This window comes from Equus caballus, chromosome X, assembly GCF_041296265.1.
Source record: "Equus caballus isolate H_3958 breed thoroughbred chromosome X, TB-T2T, whole genome shotgun sequence".
Lineage (NCBI taxonomy): Eukaryota > Metazoa > Chordata > Mammalia > Perissodactyla > Equidae > Equus > Equus caballus.
Window position 1 is genome coordinate 38,892,039 of NC_091715.1, and position 21,489 is coordinate 38,913,527.

Genomic DNA, 21,489 nt, shown 5'->3' on the forward strand with positions numbered 1-21,489 from the left:
TTTCTCTGAGCTGTTCTTCATTTTTCTTCATCTTCTTTTCCTCTGTTCTTTGACTTGTATAATCTCTACTGATCTATTTCAAGTTCACTAATTCTTTCTTCTGACAGTTCAGATCTCCTCTTGAGCCCTTTTAGTGAATTTTTCAGTTAGTTATTATATTTTTCAATGTCAGAATTACGATTTGGTTCTTTTTTATATTTTCTATCTCTTTAGTGATATTCTTACCTTCCTTTACTTTAATCATGGTTTTCTTTATTTGAACATGTTTATATGGCTAGTTTGAAGTCTTTGCCTGTTAAATATGATATCTGGTTGCTCTCACAGGCGGTTTCTGTTGCATGCTTTTTTGCTAGTGTATAGGTCATACTTTCCTGTTTCTTTGCATATTTCATAAATTTTTGTTGGAAACTGGATATTTTAGATAATATAATGTAGCAACTCTGGGTACTGGCAGCAGCCCCCCTCCCACCATCAGGGATCTTTATTGTTTACTTCTTTAGTGACTGACTGGATTATTTGAAGTCTATTTACTCCCCAGAGTTTTCCCTACAGCGTAAAGTCTTGATGTTGCTTCTTAGAGGTGCAGCCTTTGGTATGCCCCGTAGTCACTCTAGGGTGACAGTGGTTTTGGCAGGGTTCCTTTTGACTTTTTCCCTGACCACACCCAGCTGTTATATTCCACTAATTGCTGGCTGATTGCTCTGTTGGTTTTAATAGTGCCTTGGGGGCATAAATTGCTCCACAAACCGATCCGGTCAAATTAGGGCTCCCTTGATGGGCTAATTCCTTAGATCAGTATTTGAGATTTCTTCTGACCCCAGGATGGTTCCTCTCAGCTGTCTCTGTCCCTTGTTCTCTCCAGCATGCTAGCCAGCCTAGGCTTGAACTTCTTCACACTCGGTTGGGAATGAGGTCAGTTCCATTGTAGGGAGATTTGGAGCCCTCTATTCTATGACCTGCTTCTCCCCCGTAGGCAAAATCTCTGAACCACAGCTCTGGTGTAGTGGGTAGGGACAATGATGTGCTTCTCTCTGAGTGGCAGCCCCAGGTATCCTAGGTTTGCATCTCTTGGTGTAGAACCCCTTCTCCGCAAGCTGGAGCCAGAGCAGCTGGGGCCTCAGTATTCTTGGTAGCACCACACCCAAGGCATAGCCTCCATCCCAGGAGTAGGGGCCAACTGGAAGGAAGGAGCCCCCACCTGTCAGCCACAGTTGTCTGGAACTTAGCCTCAGAAACAGGTAGCTGAGGGCAGGATGAGAAATGCTGACATCCTGCTCCTCCCAGGAAGAAAGCCTTGCAACTGGGAGCTGGGCAAGAGGGAGCTCTGTGTTCTTGGCTGCTCCAATCTGGTGTGAGATCTGTGCTGGGAGATGGAGGGAGAGGGTCTAGGTCCAAATACCACAAACTCTTTATTTACTGAGTTTTAGTAGATTTCCTTTAATAAATGCTTCTTCATTTGCTCTATGACCTTAGGACCATTTCCAGAGATTTTAAATAGTGGGTTTTAATAATTTCCATCAGTTTCCCTGGGGAGTGGGTCCACAAAGTTCTTCACACTGTCATGCCAGAAATGGAAGTCTCTCTATTAACTTTTTAACATACAGTTTTGTTTCTGTTACTCCTAATGGCTCACAGTGCCCTTGTACTTGGATTTCTTTCTCCTTGGTAGATTATGAGTGATTTGAAGGCAGTAGCCCTAACCTTTACTCCTTGTGGGATCATGATTGCCCCAAGTGGCATTTTGTGTACTGTGGCACATAAAAGAATGTCAGTTACTGTCTTTTCTAGTTTACATTTTCATCACTTCTTTTGTGACTTGAAGTGTCTAACTGTGTCTTCCTTTTTTCCTACACTCCACTGCTGGTGTGTTCCCAGAAAGATGGTGCTGCTTTTCTGTCATTGGCCACACACACAGGGAAGGACACTTAAACCATTAGAAGTTTTAGTCAAGAGCATTATGTATTTTTCACAATATAGGAGCTTTCTATAACATTTCTTGTGGTGTATCTATAGATATAATGTTAAATTAAGCTAATTGTTTGCAGGATGAAAGTGAGAAACGGCAGGTGGAAAAGCAGTGTGGCTGTGCTCTTAAAGATGGGACATGCCTGACTTATTCTTTCTTCAGCCAACCATGTCTCATATCTTTCAACCTTGTCCCTCGATAGCTCTGCCTTTGTGACGGCTTTTGCCTTTCCTTCCCCTCCCTTATTGAGGATCCTTGGCTGATGATGACCCCATGGCAGCCCCCCTTTGTTTGGTTGGACAGTGCTCATGAGGCCACATCTGAGGCTCCAGCCAATCCAGTACCATTCATCCTGTGCTGCTTGGGCTTCCTCCTAAGGCTAATATGTGGCCTCAGCCAATCTTTGACACCCTCTGTGTTGGAAAGTTTGATAGTCCTCTTCTCCCATCACTCTAGGTCATTTGAGAATATTCTTGACAGAAATCATTTGATTTATGTGATTTGCCGCTGCTGCTTCTTGGGATCTGTAGGACAGTTTGACTGCCCTCTGGGATGGGTGTGTATGTGTTTGATTGTTTTATTCAGTGTTGTTCTTTTTCCCAGGATGCTCCAGGATGAAACGCCATAGAACTCTCAGCAGCGGTGACAGTTCAGACGAGAGTGAGTAGAACCAGCCAACAGCTGGTAACCTCTGTATCTATACTCCTTGAAGATTTCTTCTTTGACTTAAGGACAAGCTTTTTCATGATTCCTTAAATGGTTAAAAGATAATGTTTCTAGGAAGGAAGCTTGGGGTGCTATTTTTCTTATTCATTTAAATTTCATTAGAAATAGGTAAGTTAGGTGAGAAAATTGGTTTTGTGTGGCTATAACATTTTGTTTTTCACTTTTCATTGACCAAACCAACAAAAGCCAAATCTGATAATGATTTAACAGTGCTTTTCTAGAAAGGAAGAAAAGTATGAGAGCAAAAATTGTAGGCCCTACAATCCTAATTGTAGCTCGGGTACTAAATGTTTGACTACATGAATCATCATTTGTAAAAGGCAACAACTTTATTAACAGTAGCATTTGGGGAAGTGCTGAAGGATGCACAGATTACTTGTTCCACATTTTTCGTTTTTCCAGTTGCTTTTGCAGATCCATTTTCTCCAGGTGGAACATGAATTGTATTATTCTAAAATGTTATGAGGTATGATTATACCAAATCAAATCTCCTCAGCATTAGCATTGTTGGCGCTTTTGTATGCTGGCAGGTCACATATAAATGTTGTTAAACTCCATTATGAGGTTTTCTTGGGTGCAGTTTAACTGTTTTCTTCAGTGGTATGAGATCACTGTGCTCTTCTCCATCATATCTTTCACATTCTCTTGGATGACAGTTATATTAGTGAGTAATCAGTCTCAGTATTTTTTTTCTAATTAGCTTTTGCAGGTCCTTCTACTTCCTTTGCTTCTGGGTCACTGTATAGGAGGAGCAAGTCAAAAATTCCAAATGAACGCAAGAAGCCGGCTGAGGTAAGATCAAATATTCAGTTTTTAGACTTAAAAAATGGATAGATAGCTGCCTCCTGCCTACATAGTTATAATACTCAGATCTTGGAGATGTGAGGAGTTAACTGTGTGCCAGTGGATATGCTTGTTTTCTGATGAACCTTTGTTTTTCCATTTTCTTTTCCCTTTGGGAAAACAGTAATCTTCACACTGTGATTTTATTTTGGTGAGGATACTTAAGTGCCTGGCTTTAGAATATAAAGCCTCCCCTAGCCAAGAAATCAAAGGGAGCCAGACTTTGGGAATTGAGGACTCAAAGATCTAGCCCATGATTGGAAAGAGCTAAGTTGGCAGGTAAGAGGCAGTGCAGGAAGGGATAGATGAGGATGTTACAGATGAAGAAGGGAAGGACTGTGTTGGAGATCTGGGCTGTGGGCTGTGATGGGTCCTCACAGTCTTCAGAGCACTGACAGCCCAGGAAGAACAAGGCACTCCTTGTGAGGCTGGTCATCTTCTGCCCCCAGGGCAGCAAAGTGCTAGGGTTGCACTTCATAATCGTTTAATGTGTCCCACAGACTTTCCTCTGTGACGATTAAATGATGCGAAACTGACCTTGTGTATCTTCACTTCTACTATGAGTAGAGTTCCTTGGCTGCAAAGAAAAAGAATGTATTAGTTAACTATTACTGCATTACACATCATCACAAAATTAATGGCTTAAAGCAGCACACATTTATTATCTCCGTTTCTGTGAGTCAGGAGTCTGGGCACAGCATGACCAGGTTCTCTGTTCAGGGTCTTTCAAGGCTGTAGTCAGTGTGCTGGCTGGGTTATGTTCTCATCTGGAGGTTCTAGCAGAGAAGAATTCTCTTCCAAGCTCATCTGGGTTGTTGGCAGAATTCATCTTGTAGCTGGAAGACTGAGGTCCGTATTTTTTTGCTGGCTTATGGTGGAGGACCAGTCTCCAGTCCTAGATGTTGCTTGTAGTTCCTTGCCGTGTGGCTTTCTCCATAGATCCTCTCAAAACATGGCAGCTTACTTTTTCAAAGCCAGCAAGGGGAGAGTCTTTTCTCCAGTCTGCTGAGACTGAGTCTTATATAACATAACATAATCATGGGAATGACATCGCACCACATCTGCCACGTAACATAACCTAATCAAGAAGTAGCATCCCATCACGTTTGCCATATTCTGTTGGTTAGAAGCAAGTCACAGGTTCCACCTGCTCTCACTCATGGAGGACATTGCTTTAGGCTGTCAGCCAGAGACAGTATTTCTCCCTTTCTCAGAGGTCATTTTTCATTGCCATCTATTGGCAGGGATCTTTCCAGGCACAGTAGAATATCAGAGTGTATTTATGTGTGTCTGTCTCATGCAGAAAAACTTAGGGAGTAAAATCCGTGTAAACAAGAACAGAACAAATTTCCCACCTATCCAGAGGAGGCTTTGACTACGGAATGATAAGAAAGAAACTTTGCTAATACCATTTAGGACAGCTGGTCCTAGAAGATAAAGTGACTCAAGAGCTTTGGGTCTTAAGGCCTGCTGCCTCCAGGTTAGTGAGAATAGCAATCTTTTGTTGCAAAGGATAGGCGATGTGGGCTACTGGCGGCAAATTTGTTTGTTTATACTTCACATTCTGTTCTGTAATATCAGATTCTCTCTTTTGACAAAACTAGACTTGGCATTAGAAGAGATTGGTACAATGTCTTGTTTTGCTGGCTTATTTCACCTCTCTGAAGTAATTTGTCATCGTAACATGGACATTATCACACTTATCATTCATAACTACCATTTATTGAAATTTTTTGTGCCAAGAGCTTTATATTAGATAATCTTGATTGTTTCCCCAAACTAAGCAATTATAAGAATCTCCTTGGGGCCAGCCTGGTGGCGCAGCGGTTAAGTTTGCACATTCCGCTTCTCAACGGCCCGGGGTTTGCTGAGTCGGATCCCGGGTGTGGACATGGCACTGCTTGGCACGCCATGCTGTGGTAGGCGTCCCACATATAAAGTAGAGGAAGATGGGCACAGACATTAGATCAGGGCCAGGCTTCCTCAGCAAAAAGAGGAGGACTGGCAGTAGTTAGCTCAGGGCTAATCTTCCTCAAAAAGAAAAAATCGCCTTGGATGCTTCTTTCATTTTAAACATTTATCTAATAACTTATTTATATCAGTATAGACTCCTGTATATTTATTTTATACATTGGGTTATATTCCAATACTATATATATCATGTTGCTTAAATTGTTCCATAAATCAGTCAAATCATCTTATTGTTTCTCTCTTTTCAGTTTCATTGATTTCTCCTCTTATTTTTGTTATTGTTGCTTTAGGTTTATTTTGTTCTTTTTCTAAATTCTTGAGGTGGGTGCTTAGGCTGTTTGAGATTTTTCCTCTTTTCTAATATGAGAATTTTAGTGCTATAAATTTCCCTTTAAACACTACTTTAGCTTCATCCTATTAATTTTGATATGTTTATTTTCATTTTCATCCAATTCAGTATATTTTTTATTTCCCTTGAGACTTCCTCTTTGACCCATGGATTGTTTAGAAGCGTATTGTTTAGTTTCCAAGCATTTGGAGACTTTCCTGCTATCCTTCTGTTATTGGTTTCTAGTTTGAGTCCATTTTTGTCAGAGAATGTAGTCTTATGATTTCAGTTCTTTTAGATTAGTCTAGGTGTGTTTTATGGCCCAGGATATGATTTATCTTGGGTGAATGTTTCATGGGCATTTGAAAAGAATGTGTATTCTGTTGTTATTGGGTCCTGTTGGTTGATGGTATTCTTCTGTATCCTCACTGATTTTGTGCCTAGTAGTTTTATCACTTGTTCAGAGAGGGCTGTAGAAGTCTTCAGCTGTAATTGTGGATTTGTCTATTTCTCATCAGTTCTGTCAGTTTTGCTTTATGTATTTTGAAGCTCCATCGTTAGATGCATCCATATTTAGGATTGCTATGTCTTCTTGGTGAGTTTATCATCATGTAATATCCCTCTGTCTGTGGTAATTTTGTTTGCTCTGAAGTCTGCACTATCTAATATGAATATCATTTCTGGCTTGCTTTTGATTCATGTTTACATGGTATATTTTTTTCCATTCTTTTACTTTCGGTCTGTATATATGATTATATTTGAAATGAGTTTCTTGTAGATATACAGTTGGGTCAATTTTTAATCCACTCTTTCGATCTTTATCTTAATTGACATATTGAAACCATTATATTTAATGTAAATTTTAGTATGATTTGGTTTGTTGGCCATTTTATTGTTTCTTTTCTATTTGTTCTCTCTGTTTTTATGTTCCTCTGTTTTATTTTCTGTCTTCCTGTGGATTACTTGAACGTTTTTTTTATTTCCATGTTAATTTTTCTGTAGTGGTTTTGAGTGTATATCTTTGTGTAGATTTTTAGTGGCTGCTCTTGGGGAGCAACCTTTAAAAAGGAGGACCATTTGGGGCTGGCCCCGTGGCTGAGTGGTTAAGTTCGCGTGCTCCGCTGCAGGGGCCCAGTGTTTCGTTGGTTTGAATTCTGGGCGCGGACATGGCACTGCTCATCAAACCATGCTGAGACAGCGTTCCACATGCCACAATTGGAAGGACCCACAACGAAGAATATACAACTATGTACCAGGAGGCTTTGGGGAGAAAAAGGAAAAAAATAAAATCATTAAAAAAAAAAAAGGTGGACCATTTACAAATATAACTTATTAGCCTACTGGTCTCTACATTTTAACACTTCAAGTGAAGTATAGAAACCTTACCACTATTTCGGTTTGTTTATCCATCCCCCCATCTTTATAATATAATTGTCTTAAATATTTTCTCTACATCCACTGAGAACTATGTTAGACAAGGTTATAATACTTGCTTCAACCATCAGACATAATTTACAAAACTCAAGAGGAGAAGGATAGTCTATTATAGTTACTCATATTTTCTCTCTCTTGTTCTTCCTTTATTCCTGATATTCCAACTTTCCTTTTGTTCATTTCCTTTCTGTTTGAAGAACTTCCTTTAGCCATTTTATTAGGGTAAGTCTGTTAGTGATAAATTCTCTTAATTTTCCTTCATTTCAGAATGTCTTGGTTTCACTTTCATTCCTGAAGGACATTTTCACTTGAGATAGAATTCTGGTTTGACAGTACTTTTATTTCAGTACTTGAAAAATGTGCTACTTCCATCTGGCCTCCACGGTTTCTGATGAGAAATCTACTCTCATTCAAATAGTTGCTCTCCTGTAGGTAATCTGTCATCTCTTTTCCAGTTGCTTTCAAGATGTTTTTTTGTCTTTAGTTTTCCAAAGTTAGATTATGATGTGCCTGGGCATGGATTTCTTTTGGTTTATCCCGTTTGAGATTTGATCAGCTTCTTTTTTTTTTTTTTTTAACTTCTTTATTGAAATACTACGTGCATAGAGTAAAGTATGTGAAATATGCAAATCTTAATTTTATAGCCCAAATGATTTTTATATATGTCATCATTACCCAAATCAAAATATAAATTTTCAGCATCCCCTAAGTTTTCCTTGTACCCCTCCCCAGTACCGACCCCCAGATGGAAATTTTTTTTTCTTTTCTTTTTTATTGCGGTAAGATTGGTTTATAACATTGTATAAATTTCAGGTGTACATCATTATATTTCTATTCCTGTGTAGATTACATCATGTTCACCAGTCACGTTACCCCTTTTACACTCCTCCCTCCCCACTTCCCCTCTGATAACCAGCGATCCAATCTCTGTCTCTATGTGATTGTTTGTTGTTGTTTTTATCTTCTATTTATGAGTGAGATCATACAGTATGTGACTTTCTCCCTCTGACTTCTTTCGCTTAGCATAATACCCTCAAGATCCATCCATGTCACAAATGGCCGGATTTCATCATTTCTTATGGCTGAGTAGTATTCCATTGTGTATATATACCACATATTCTTTATCCATTTGTCCCTTAGATGAGCACCTAGTTTGCTTCCAAGTCTTGGCTGTTGTGACTAATGCTGCAATGAACATAAAGGTGCATACATCTTTACGTGTTTGTGTTTTCATGTTCTTTGGATAAATACCCAGCAGTGGAATAGCTGGATTGTATGGTGGTTCTATTCTTAATTGTTTGAGGAATCTCCATACTGTTTTCCATAGTGGCTGCACCAGTTTGTGTTCCCACCAGTAGTGTACGAGAGTTCCCTTTTCTCTACATCCTCTCCCACACTTATTTCCTGTTTTATTAATTATAGCCATTCTGATGGGAGTGAGGTGATATCTCATTGTAGTTTTCATTTGCATTTCCCTGGTAGTTAATGATGTTGAACATCCTTTGATGTGCCTGTTGGCCATCTGTATATCTTCTTTGGAGAAATGTCTGTTCAGATCTTTTGCCCAATTTTTAAATTGGGTTGTTAGGTTTTTGGTGTTAAGATGTATGAGTTCTTTATATGTTTTGGATATTAACCCCTTATTAGATATATGGTTTGCAAATATCTTCTCCCAGTTGTTAGGTTATCTTTTCGTTTTATTGATGGTTTCCTTTGCTGTGCAGAAGCCTTTTAGTTTGATGTAATCCCATTGGTTTATTTTTTTTCTATTGTTTCCCTTGCCTGGACAGACATGGTACTTGAAAATATGCTGCTAAGACCCATATCGAAGAGTGTACCGCCTATGTTTTCTTCCAGAAGTTTCACAATTTCAAGTCTTACATTCAAGTCTTCAATCCATTTTAGTTAATGTTTGTGTATGGTGTAAGATAACGGTCCACTTTTATTCTTTTGCATACGGCTGTCCAGTTTTCCCAGCACCATTTATTTAGGAGACTTTCCTTTCTCCATTGTATGTTCTTGGCTCCCAGATTGAAAATTAGCTGTCCATAGACATGTGGGTTTATTTCTGGGCTCTCAGTTCTGTTCCATTGATCTATGTGTCTGTTTTTGTGCCAGTACCATGCTGTTTTGGTTACTATGGCTTTGTAGTATATTTTGAAATCAGGGAGTGTGATACCTCTAGCTTTGTTCTCTTTTCTCAGGATTCCTCTGGCTATTTGGGGTCTTTTGTTGTTCCATATAAATTTTAGGATTCTTTGTTCTGTTTCTGTAAAAAGTGTCATTGAAACTTCAATAGGAACTGCATTGAATCTGTAGATTGCTTTAGGAAGTGTGACTATTTTAACTATGTTAATGCTTCCAATCCAAGAACACAGAATATCTTTCCATTTCTTTGCGTCTTCTTCAGTTTCTTTCAACGTTTTGTAGTTTTCAGTGTACAGATCTTTCACTTCTTTGGTTAAGTTTATTCCTAGGTATTTTATTCTTTTTTTTGCAATTGTAAATGGAATTGTATTCTTAATTTCTCTTTCTGTTACGTTATTGTTAGTGTATAGAAATGCAACTGATTTTTGTATGTTGATTTTGTATCTTGCAACTTTACCGTATTAATTTTTTATTTCTAAAAGTTTTTAGTGGATTCTTTAGGGTTTTCTATATATAAAATCATGTCATCTGCAAGTAGTGACAGTTTTGCTTCTTCCTTTCCAATTTGGATCCCTTTTATTTCTTTTTCTTGCCTGATGGTTCTGGCTAGGACTTCCAATACTATGTTAAATAAGAGTGGTGAAAGTGGGCATCCTTGTCTGGTTCCTGTTCTTAGAGGGATAGCTTTCAGTTTTTCTCCATTGAGAATGATATTTGCTGTGGGTTTGTCATATATGGCCTTTATTATGTTGAGGTACTTTCCTTCTATACCCATTTTATTTAGAGTTTTTATCATAAATGGATACTGTATCTTGTCAAATGCTTTCTCTACATCTATTGAGATGATCATGTGATTTTTATTCTTCATTTTGTTAATGTGGTGTATCACGTTGATTGATTTGTGGTTGTTGAACCATCCCTGCATCCCTGGAGTAAATGCCACTTGATCATGGTGTATGATCTTTTTAATGTGTTGTTGTATTCGATTTGCTGGTATTTTGTTGAGGATTTTTGCATCGATGTTCATCAGTGATATTGGCCTGTAATTTTCATTTTTTGTGTTGTCCTTGTCGGGTTTTGGTATCAGGATAATGTTGGCTTCGTAGAATGAGTTAGGAAGCTTCCCCTCCTCTTCAATTTTTTTAAAGTCTTTGAGAAGGATAGGTATTAAGTCTTCTTTGAATGTTTGGTAGAATTCCCCAGGCAAGCCGTCTGGTCCTGGACTCTTATTTTTTGGGAGGTTTTTGGTCACTGTTTCGATCTCCTTACTGGTGATTGGTCTATTCAGATTCTCTATTTCTTCTTGATTCAGTTTTGGAAGATTGTATCATTCTAAGAATTTATCCATTTTGTCTAGATTATCCAATTGTTGGTGTATAGCTTTTCATAGTATTCTCTTAAATCTTTTGTATTTCTGAGAAATCCATTGTAATTTCTCCTCTTTCATTTCTGATTTTATTTGAGCCTTCTCTCTTTTTTTCTTGGTGAGTCCAGCTAAAGGTTTGTCAATTTTGTTTACCTTTTCACAGAACCAGCTCTTGGTTTCATTGATTTTTTTTTCTGTTGTTTTTTTAGTCTCTATTTCATTTATTTCTGCTCTGATTTTTATTATTTCCTTCCTTCTACTGATTTTGGGCTTTGTTCTTTTTCCAGCTCCTTTAGATGCACTATTAGATTATTTGAGATTCTTGTTTGTTGAGGTAGGCCTGAATTGCTATAAACTTCCCTCTTAGAACTGCTTTTGCTGTATCCCATAAATTTTGCCATGTTGTATTTTCATTTTAATTTGTCTCCAGGTATTTTTTGATTTCTCCCTTGATTTCTTCATTGACCCAATTGTTGTTCAGCAGCATTTGTTTAATCTCAATATATTTGTGGCTTTTCTGATTTTCTTCGTGTAGTTGATTTCTAGTTTCAAACCTTTGTGGTCAGAAAAGATGCTTGGTATTATTTTAATCTTCTTAAATTTATTGAGACTTGTTTTGTGGCCTAATATGTGGTCAATTGTGGAGAATGTTCCATGTACCTTTGAAAAGAATGTGTGTTCTGTGGTTTTTGTGTTGAATGTTCTGTATATATCTACTAAGTCCATCTGGTCGTTTAAGGCTAATGTTTGCTTATTGATCTTCTGTTTGGATGATCTATCCATTGAAGTAAGTGGAGTATTAAAGTCCCCTACTATTATTGTGTTACTGTCTGTTTCTCCTTTTGTGTCTGTTAATAATTGCTTTATATATTTAGGTGCTCCTATGTTGGGTGCATAGATATTTACAAGTGTTAAATCCTCTTGTTGGATTGTTCCCTTTATTATTGTGTAGTGCCCTTCCTTGTCTCTTGTTACAGGGTTCTTTTTATCCAGTTTTCAGTTCTCTCTCAGGGGTAATTGTTCCCAGAGTAGTTGTAAATTGGTTGTGTTCGTTGCAGAAGGTGAGTTCAGAGTCCGCCTATACTGCCATCTTGACACCTCTCTGATCAGCTTCTTAAATCTAGGTTTATGTCTTCTGCCAAGCTTGGGAAATGTTCAGCCATTATTCAACTGTTTTTTTAACTCCACCTTTTTTCTCCTTCTTTTGAGACTTCAATTGCATGAATGTTAGATCTTTTGTGATTTTCCCACAGGTCCCTCTTCATTTTTTTTTCAGTATATATTCTTTCTGTTGGTCAGATTGGGTAACTTCTCTTGTTCACTGCTTCTTTGTTCTGCTAATTCCATTCTTCTGTTGAGCCTATCCCATGAGTTTGTTATTTCAGTTATTGCATTATTCCATTTCAAATTTTGCATTTGGTTATTCTTTATATCCTCTATTTCTTGCTAAAACTGTCAATTTATTTGTTTCAAAAGTGTTTGTAATTTCGGGGGCTGGCCCCGTGGCCGAGTGGTTAAGTTCGTGTGCTCCACTGCAGGCGGCCCAGTGTTTCATTGGTTCAAATCCTGGGCGCGGACATGGCACTGCTCATTAAACCACGCTGAGGCAGCGTCCCACATGCCACAACTAGAAGGACCCACAACGAAGAATATACAACTATGTACCGGGGGGCTTTGGGGAGAAAAAGGAAAAAAATAAAAAATCTTTAAAAAAAAAAGTGTTTGTAATTTCTTGCTGAAGCATTTTTATGATGGCTGCTTTAAAAATCCTTTTCAGATAATTCCAACATCAGTATCCTCTTGATGTTTTTGTCTATTGATTGTCTTTTCTCATTCTCGTTTCTTAATATGATGAGTGATTTTCTGTTGTATCCTGGACTTTTTTGGTATTATGTTATCAGACACTAAGTCTTATTTAAATCTGTTTTAGTAGGCCTCCATAATAACCAGGCCAGTGGGGAAGAGGGGCGCTGACTCTTTACCACCAGTTGCAGAATTCTTATGCTCCCCATTCTAGTTCTGTTATGTCTCTAGGAAGACAGTTCTGTTATCTCTCTGGAAAGGGGATGGGGTGTCTCATTACTACTTAGTGGGAGTGGAAATCCCCACCTTGTTGCCTCCACTGATAGCAGGGGGCGTGGTGGTGGTAAGGAGTACCATGTTACTGATGGCCAGAGGTGACACACTCCAGGCTCCATATACAGTCTCTGCCAATACCACATTGAGGAGGAGGGTCACCTTGGTATTGTTGGGTGGGAATAGATGTCAGGGCCTCTCAGGTGATGTCCATTGATACCACAACAATCACCGTTTTGTAAAAAAATTTTAACATCTTTTTTGAAATATAATTCTCACACCGTATAGTTTATGTATTTAAAGTGTATAATTCAATGGGTTTTAGTATATTCAGAGTTGTGTAACCACTACTACGATTTAAATTTAGAACATTTTCATCACCCAGAAAGAAGCCCCCTGCCCATTAGCAGTTACTCCCCAAACCCCCTAATCCCAGCCCCTGGCAACCACTAATCTGACTTCTGTCTCTGTGGATTTGCCTATTCTGGACATTTCATATAAATGGAACAATACACTATATGGCCTTTTGTGTCTGGCTTCTTTCACTTAGCATAATATTTTTAAGGTTCATCTGTGGTGTCGCATGTATCAGTACTTCATTTCATTTTATGACCAAATGGTATTCCATTGTATGGATATATCACATTTTGTTTATCCATTCGTTAGCTGATGGACATTTGAATTGTCTCCATTTTTGGAGTACCATAAATAATGCTGCAATGAACATTCATGTAGAAGTTTTTAGGTGGACATATGCTTTCAGTCGTCTTGAGTATACACCTAGGTATGGAATTGCTGGGTCATATGATAACTCTATTTAGCCATTTGAGGAAATGTCAGACTATTTTCTAAAGGGGCTTCATCATTTTACACTCCCACCAGCAGTGTATGAAGGTGTTTGAAATTTGTCATTGCTAGGGGCACCAGAGACTTTGAATTCCTCTGTGACCTTATTTTTGTCTCCTCTCTTGGCTTAGAGTCTCCCCTTTGTGCTTGTCCTCAGAGAGATTCTAGCTTTTGCAGCTCTCCCAGCTGTAAGCCACTGTTATCACTGGAGGCTTTAGCATGATGGTAGGGTATGGGGGAGGGGCACTGTTCTCTAATCTGATTATGTCCCAGTCTTTGGAGTGTGTAGTGGTCCTGTGTCTGGGAATGGGATAGGGGAGGTGGACTTCAAGGGTAGAGCTTTTTTGCCCCTGCCCCTATTCTTCTATCTGCCTGCAGCAAGGATCCTCTGGTGTTCTCATTCTGTGTCCTTGAGGTTCTCCCTCCTATAGATTAAGGCGCTTTTCCCCTTCCCCCAACACTGGTGAGATTATACCAGTGCCGCTCTTGATATCCTTCCCCTGCAGAAGAAGCCTTTTATTCAGTAAGGGAGCCAGCGCACTGAGCACCAAGGGCCCAGATAGCACCACTGGGGGAGCTTTCTCCAGGTTTTCCCCCATCTTCCCTATGAGAGCCTAGTTGGGTCTGGAGAAAAAACTTATAAGAGGGTGGGACCCCCTCCATGATTATAGCCCCCAGGAACTTCATATTCTCATAGTGGTCCCCACTTGGCCCCCAACGATTCATCACAATTTCTAGTTTAATGTTCCTACTGTGGCTTCTGCCCCAGGTAAGCAAATGCTCCCATCCTGTGTCTCCCTTTGAGTTGGCCGTTTGTGCTGTGACTCATTTCTCTAATGAGTTCACAAAAAAATCATTAATTTACTGCCTGTCCTGCCTTTTTCTTGTAAGGATGGGAGTTTCTTTTTTCTGACTCTCTACAGATGAAATTTTATGTTTCTCCTGGGAGTTAGTCATTGAAATGCAATATAAATGATTGTTTTTGCTAGGGCTTAATTGGCTGCATTAATAGATACTTATTTTCTTTGATGTTTAGTGCTTCGGTAAGGTTCCTGTGCATGCTTCCCCCTGATTTATCCTCTAGAGAAGTTTCCTAGGGGTGTGTGAATCCTACATATGATTCAGGGGCTTTGGTACCTTCTGAAAATTGTATACAGACTTTTAAGGGTATGTTTTTACATGTATTTTTTTTCTGAGCTAGTAGCCTTCATCTGTTTCTCCAAAGGGCCCATGCTCTTAAAGATGTTTTTAAAAAGCTAATTACCCTAGAAAAAGCACATAGTATTGGATGATCAATTTGAATATATTAAAAAGTCTTCCATTCTTTCTCAAAAGCCTGAGTGTTTTCGCCTAATATTAGTCTGACTTGTCTATAAAACATATCAACCTGTCTTTGGGTGGGGGGGAAGATTGGCCCTGAGCTAGCATCTCTTGCCAATCTTCCTCTCTTTGCTTGAGGAAGATTGTTGCTGAGCTAACATCTGTGTCAGTCATCCTCTACTTTATATATGGGACGCCACCACAGCATGGCTTGATGTGCAGTGTGTAGGTCCGTGCCCAGGATCCAAACCCGCGAACCCTGGGCCACCGAAGCAGAGCGTGTGAACTGAACCACTACGCCACTGGGCCAGCCCCCATATCAACCTGTTTTAAAGGATTGACTGCATATCATCTATAGGCCCAGAGTCTCATTTATTATGTCTGAGACTTTCATAGCAGCAGAGTGAAAGGTCATGTATTTTAACTCAGGAGAGAACACTGCAATACCCTCAAATAGAGCCTGTTTACATCATTTTACATGTATTTCTAACAATCTTCACTATTTGGTTTCCAACCCACAGCAGATAAAAAGCGCTAAACTTGAAAATGCACACTGCACAGAAAGGGACATTGAGGGATGGAAGAGAAATTTACAAAGCAAACCTCAGATGTCATCTCTTGTGTGAAAATTGCCCAGATCTTCAAGTCGGACTCAGTTGCTCCCCCTCCTCCATTACCAAGATGCATACACCTCTGTTTGGTACAGGGTAGGGGGAATAATCAAACCTACCTAAGTAACCCCAAAGTACATGGCTTTATGATAATTGATGTACCAGTTTATGTTAGCCCGTACCCATCAAAAATGTCCTGTTTATTCTTTATAAGAAACCTGAGAATTATTTTAAACTACTTAAAAATATTCACATGGTCTTTAAAGTTTTAAACTTAGAAATTGAATAAGCTTTGCTTCGTTGGAAAAATCAATGTGGGACACAATGTCTTGACAATACTAGGTACCTTTGTTATCATATAAGAACAAATTTATATTCTATGCTAGGTTTTCTCTGCTTTAAGTGGCTGATTCATCTAGATAACCCAAACATCTTTTCTTGCCTTAAGATTGTATAATTCTAAGAAAATTGCTTACAGTTAGTTCCATTTGATTAAATGTAGTTACCATATTTGCAGCTGTTGTTTTGTGCTTTTGGGGGTGACGCATCTGTTTGTGGTCAGTTATGTATAGTTTCAGATTTAAGCGCTTATGAATCAAAACTGGTCAGTCTCTTTGCTTCATTTACATGGGCCAGACAGTGCTCCCCTTTGTGTCATACAGGAAGTAAATGTTTTGGCTTTTCGTCTAAAAAATATCACAAAAATGTTCAGACTAACTGTGCTTTAAGAAATTGCCCACTGAGAGATGTTAATGAGAGCAGTAAAAGCCAGAGCTGTCCATGAAGGGCATTTTCATTTTGTGGCTCTGGCAGGTTAAGCATTGATATTCTAATTGAATTCATAGTGAGGCCTCCTTTGTTTCTGCAAGCATCTGAGAGGCCAAGATGTGCATGCACTGTTGGACTTGGCATAGCTTCTGGGCTGTATGTTAGCCTGTGAATCCCCTCTTTGACCATAAATGAGCAGATATCTGGTAAGTACAAAGCCTTTTTGTTTCAGGATCTTTTGGGGAGACTAGTAGTGCATATAAAATAGGCACACAATTAAGAATTTGTAAAACTTCTCAACTTCATTACCTAGGTCAGTGTCAACATCCAAATCCCTCATTCAGAATCTTTACTTTAGCAACAAACGACCGTGTTTTATTTTGTGAAGTTTCTGCATTACCTCGTGGCCTATAGAATGTTGGTTAAAGTTCTTTATGGGGCTCTTGCCTCAGAACCCTGTCTTTGGGAGCCAAACCATGCACATTTTAGTTGAGCATGAACTCACGGTTCCTTTACCCCATTAACAATTACTTTATGGACTAGGTAGCAAAACTCAGCCGTACTTTTAAAAGCAGAAAGCAGTATATGGTTGAGACAATAATGATAATAAAATAACTGCAGTGGAATTTGTTTAGCAATTGCCATGATCCTAATACCATGCCAAGCCCTTTACATAAATTCACCCATTTAATCCTTACAAACCCTATGAGGTGGTGTTGTTATCCTTATTTTACAGATGAGAAACTGAGACACAGAGAATTTAGATAACTTGCTCCAAACTAGTAAGTGGTGAAATCAGCGGACCAATCCAGGTAGTCTGTCCCTGGACCCATATTCCTTTCTCTAAAGATTTTTAATTTCATTTTTTTTCCTTTTTATCCCCAAAGCCCCCCGGTACATAGTTGTATGTTCTTCGTTGTGGGTCCTTCTAGTTGTGGCATGTGGGACGCTGCTTCAGCGTGGTTTGATGAGCAGTGCCATGTCCGCACCCAGGATTCGAACCAACAAAACACTGGGCCACCTGCAGCGGAGTGCGGGAACTTAACCACTTGGCCACGGGGCCAGCCCCTTTAATTTCATTTTTAACTATGTAAAATATTTTCCTGGTTCAAACATCAAACTATGAAATGAAATACAGAGAGATCCAGCTTTTGTCTCTCTCTTCTCCGTATTTTCTCCCCCCTCCGCAGAGTTAACCATTTTTTGGAAAAGTTTATGGTTTATCATTTTGTTTCTTTATGAAAATATATACAAATATATGTGTGTATGTATGTGCCACTATATGTGTATAAAACTCACACCTCAACCCAGGAAATGCTATAGCTATTTTGTTTGCCTGTATTTGATTTAAAAACCTAAAAAAAAAATGCCTTTTCTTTTCAGAAGCAGATTCATGAGACCAGTCTGGTAAATATATTTCATATCACTTTGCAGATATCTGCCTGAGTACTGAACTTACATTCCTAACCCCTCTTCAACATTTTATGTTCTGCCTCATGCCTGAGATGTTTGACTTCTACAGCAAGATAAGGCAGACTCTTGCACTCTGCCTTGAGTAAAAATGCTTCTTTAGAAACCTTGGATCTGATGCTATTTAATCTGGCTAGCTTGTAAAATTGAAATCAGGCTTATCATGTAAAGTCTGCTATTTTTCTCTAAAGGCGAAAGGGAAAATTATAATAGTCATTGGATTTAGCCTTCATTTGCTTAAGAAAAATAGGTATGAGTTGATTAGTGTTCCTGCAGTCCAAGATTTCCTAGACTTCACAGAGTGCCTGTTCCCTGGAGATTTGGTCTTTCTGAAGCCATGGACAAGGGCCAGATTTCATTGGCCTTGGCTTTTATATCTCTTTGTCTAGAGTCTTCAAGTTACTCTTCTGTTTGGTAAATATGTGTATTTGTTTCCTAGGGCTGCTGTAAGAAATTGCCACAAACTAAGTGGCTTAAAACAAGAGGAATTTATTTTCTCACAGTTCTGGAGGCCAGAAGTCCAAAATTGGCCAGGCTGTGCTACCTCCGGAAACTTTAAGGGGAGATTCTGTTCTTTGCCTCTTTCAGGTTCTGGTGGCTCTCAGCGTTTGTTGACTTGTGGATCAAGAGTCGATCACTCCAATCTCTGCCTCCATGGTCACACTGACTCCTCCTCTTCTGTATCAAATCTCCCTCTGCCTTTCTCTTGTAAAGACACTTATTGGATTTAGGGCCTACCCGGATATTCCAGGATGATCTCTTCATCTCAGAATCCTTAAATTATTTACGTCTGCAAAGATACCTTTTCCAAATCTGGGAACATTCACAGGTCCAAGAAATTAAGACATGGGCATATCTTTTGGGAGGGCCTCCATTCAACCCACTACAATATGTTTCCAAGCTACTTAGGGAACTATACAGAACAGATTTTCATAAGCAGTTATACCAAGTATTAAGATATGACTTATGCTATGTGATTAGATGGTGTAGTGGTATTAAGCCAAAAGCGTGATTTTGCAATCATTTGATTTATTTTGTGAAATGTATCACATGGAGAATAATAAAATATTTCAGGAGATTGAAAAATGTTTGACTCTAGTATTCTTTCCAGATCTAAGGTAGGGTTTCCCACAGCACTGTCTTTCCTGAAGACAGTAGTTTAGCACAATTGTAAATTGCCACTGCCACTTAACCACTCGCTCATTAAAGGCACTCTAGTAATTTATAGAAATGGATCAGAGTGTTCAGCAAAATGGTGATTTAGTTTCTGCCTCTAGCCACCCAGAACACTGAGCTCTGTGCAAAACATGTTAAATGGATGTGTCTGTGATCCTCTCTTACCCTCTTATACAAAGTATTATGTAATAAATCACCAGTTTTTGTTTTCTGTAGACTTGGCTTTCTCACTGCACAGCACCCAATTAACTTTAATTGGCTAGGATTCTTGGTAGGAAAATCATTTTGTTGCCACTTGGCCACCAGCATATTTAAGGTTGGTTTCCTTCTCTACTGTGCTCAGGTCCCATTATTAATTATAAATCTCCCCTGAGTGAAACCAACAGGCATTTGCAGAGTTGTCCTTGCAAAGTAGCAAATGGAATGAGTCCTTATTCATTTAAATGGCATCATTTGATTGTGTGATAGTTCAGTTCTATTCTCTGTGAAATGTCAGTTTAAACAGAACTTCACCAGCTGAGAATTCCTTGCTTTATTGGATCATGCTCTATGCTGCCTCCTTTCATGTTACACATAACTTGGGTAGTGTTTGTCTTCAGGGAACCTTTATTAGCATTAAAGGCTAAAACGTTTGCTTAAATAGCATCTCTTTCTTTGATTTTCCAGAAATGTGGACACATTTATCTTCAGTCTACAAGTGGTTGATTTTTTTTTTTTTCGGAATTAGAAATTAGTAGGTGAGGTATAGACCAATATACGTATGCTTTTATGTGAAAATGTATTCCCTCGTTGCTTAGACATTAGTTAACTGGGCCTTCATCTCTGAAATCATTGCCAGGTTAGCTTAAGAACTCAGGGCATACTTTTTTTCTGTTGTTGAAAAGGCAGAATCACAAAGCTTAGGCTGCCACAGCAATGTAAGTCATGTTTCCAGGCTGGTGAGCACAGTTCTGTGCCCCTTAGTCCCCCAGGCACCCTTTCAACCAGAGGATAACAGTACATCAAATTTTAGATGGATCCCTGTCCCCGTATTGTCAGTACCTAATTGTGCTTAGGGTGTAGAAAATGGATTATGGGGAATCTCTTTGTTTCCACAAGTCCAAGTTGTAGCTGTACCCATATCATTATCCCCTACCTCTGGCCTTTGAGCTTTCCACGCAGTTAGGGCTTCCTTGCCGGGGGTAGGGTTAAGGCTTGCACAGCGAAGCCTCTTGGCTACCACAGTAAACATGTCATTCTTATCCTTCTCACCCCTGAGGAGTTCACTGAGAGAAATTAAAAACTGGTAAATCAGATAGTAAAAGGTTAAAAAAGAAAATGAGACTAAGGACGTTTTTAAAAGATCTAAGTACAAAGATAGCAACTAAAATAAAACTACAAACCTTCTTAAATATGAAAAATATATATAATTAAAAGAGCGAAAAGTATGCATGTGATAGAGAAAGAAACATAGGAAATATAACATCATTCATGTAGTTATAAAATATGACAGTTGAGACCAAATATAAGTCGTGCCAATAAATATGAAGGGACTTGACATCTGTTAAAAAAAAATTGGGGGCTCAAAAAACAAGACCCAACTATATGCTGTGTACAAGAGTATACCAAAAACACCTATTCAGAAAGGCTGAAAATAAAGAGATGGACAAAAGTATACCAGGAAAACAGAAACAAAAGTGTCAGGAGTAGTGATCCTGATATCAGGTAAAGTAGAAATCAAGCCCCCCAAACAAAGAAGGAGACTTTTTAATGCTAAAAGCTATAATTCACCATGAAGATATGGTACTTACGAATATTCATACACTCAATAACACAGCAACCACCTTTATGGAACAAAAACTATAGGAGATGCAAGGAGACATAAACACACTAATCATAGGAGTCTTTGAAGCACATGTCTCAGTATCAGATTAAGTGAACAAAAAAATAAGTGAGATGTTAGAAGATCTAAACAACATAAGCCGTAAGGTACATCTGATGAATATATATCAAACTCTACACCTTGTTATTAGAGATAATAGAGAACACACCTTCTCAAATGCATGTGGTACATGCACAAAATATGATCAAATATTAAGTCACAAAGAAAACATCAGTAATTTCTGTTAAGTAGAAGTACTATAAACAAGACTGATCACAGTGCAATAAACTCAGAAATTACTAACAAAAATAGATCCCTACGGAAATTTTAAAATCATCTATTAAACAACTCTTGAGTGAAAAGAGGAAATACAAACTGAAATTATAGATTTTTTTAAAATAATGATAATGGGGGCCAGCCCCATGCCTGAGTGGTTAAGTTCACACACTCCACTTCAGCAGCCTGGGGTTCGCCAGTTCATATCCTGGGCATGGACCTATACACCACTCATCAAGCCATGCTGTGGTGGCATCCCACATAGAAGAACTGGAATGACTTACAACTGGGATATACAACTAT

At 38.8% G+C, this 21,489-nt stretch overlaps 1 protein-coding gene across 15 annotated transcripts in view; it reads left to right on the forward strand.

Annotated features, from left to right (window-relative positions):
• Positions 1 to 21,489, forward strand: part of JADE3 (jade family PHD finger 3) — a 128,578-nt gene that overhangs the window by 59,073 nt on the left and 48,016 nt on the right. For all 15 annotated transcript variants that reach the window (XR_011435078.1, XR_011435077.1, XR_011435079.1 and 12 more), the window contains 2 exons: positions 2,570 to 2,626; positions 3,393 to 3,484. Coding sequence is in view for 11 of the 15 variants with exons in the window: in XM_070258593.1 (XP_070114694.1) it covers positions 2,581 to 2,626; positions 3,393 to 3,484 (138 nt within the window). In the remaining 4 variants the exon portion in view is untranslated. The remainder of the gene's footprint in view (positions 1 to 2,569; positions 2,627 to 3,392; positions 3,485 to 21,489) is intronic.